A 1,006-nucleotide genomic window follows, 5' to 3' on the forward strand; every position below is an offset into this window, starting at 1 on the left:
GTTCCAAAAACCAATAACAAAAATATTCCACGTATTATTATAATTTAAATCACTTTCACAGTCTTAGGTCCTTCAAAATAACAGCAACAGTTGAACCATAACTGTTACGTGGTGATTTGACCTTTTTGTTACTGAACCATAACTGTTACGTGGTGATTTGACCTTTTTGTTACTGCGTATAATGTAAGGGTTTCTTAATATTTCATAAATTAAAAACACAGAGCAACATTGTAAATAACTTGTACTTTATTATTTAAGAATTTATTGTATACAGTAGTGCCGAGAGGGCCACATATTAAAATACAGCTTAGTATACTTTAATTTGTGACCGTAATAAGTACATATTTTTTAAATACTAACTGGGTCGGAATGTGGTTCACTCCTTCTTCTTCCTAGGACGCATACAGCATACCGCACTGGTATCGAGCATATTGTAGTCAGGATCGCCCTTGGCGCGCGACTCAATGAATTTGGCATGAGTTTCTGGAGCCAAGGCATACGCTTTTACAGCGGAAACATTCTTCATATCCTCTATGTAGGTGCTCTGTAATGAGTATCGGAAATTACTGTGATGCATACCTAGAACGAAAGATGTACAATTGGATCGGCCTAACGATGCACAATCAGGGCCCATACGATACTAGATTCTTTGCAAACAAATTTCAATGTACAGGGTGTCTATTAAGTGAAGTCAAACCGGAACGGGGATGTCCAGGAGGTCATGGCCTACAAAAAAGTCCATGGTACTATGGTAATATTCCCAACGGGTTTTTTTTTAATTAAAGATTTTATACACATTACGATTTATGCGCTTTAACACCTTTGGCCGCGACTGTACACAAACATAATTGTCTTATTGTACCATTATTTTTATTATCTTAAATCAACCTGCTTTTTAATGAGCCTTGTATTAAATTATAAAAATTATTTTTAAAATATCAAGAATTATGAAAAATCAATTTTTTAATTACTTGAATGGGTGGGTTAAAAAAATTGAGAATGTATG

The 1,006-nt window shown here is 34.5% G+C and overlaps 1 protein-coding gene across 1 annotated transcript in view; it reads right to left on the reverse strand.

Moving 5' to 3' along the window:
- Nucleotides 1–376: 376 nt before the first annotated feature.
- LOC113228066 (RAB11-binding protein RELCH-like) overlaps nucleotides 377–1,006 on the reverse strand; it is a 55,201-nt gene continuing 54,571 nt past the window's right edge. The window contains exon 15 of the mRNA XM_026461205.1: nucleotides 377–579. Coding sequence (XP_026316990.1) covers nucleotides 377–579 — 203 coding nt within the window. The remainder of the gene's footprint in view (nucleotides 580–1,006) is intronic.

Source organism: Hyposmocoma kahamanoa, unplaced genomic scaffold (genome assembly GCF_003589595.1).
Source record: "Hyposmocoma kahamanoa isolate Upper Pololo Valley unplaced genomic scaffold, ASM358959v1 220, whole genome shotgun sequence".
NCBI lineage: Eukaryota > Metazoa > Arthropoda > Insecta > Lepidoptera > Cosmopterigidae > Hyposmocoma > Hyposmocoma kahamanoa.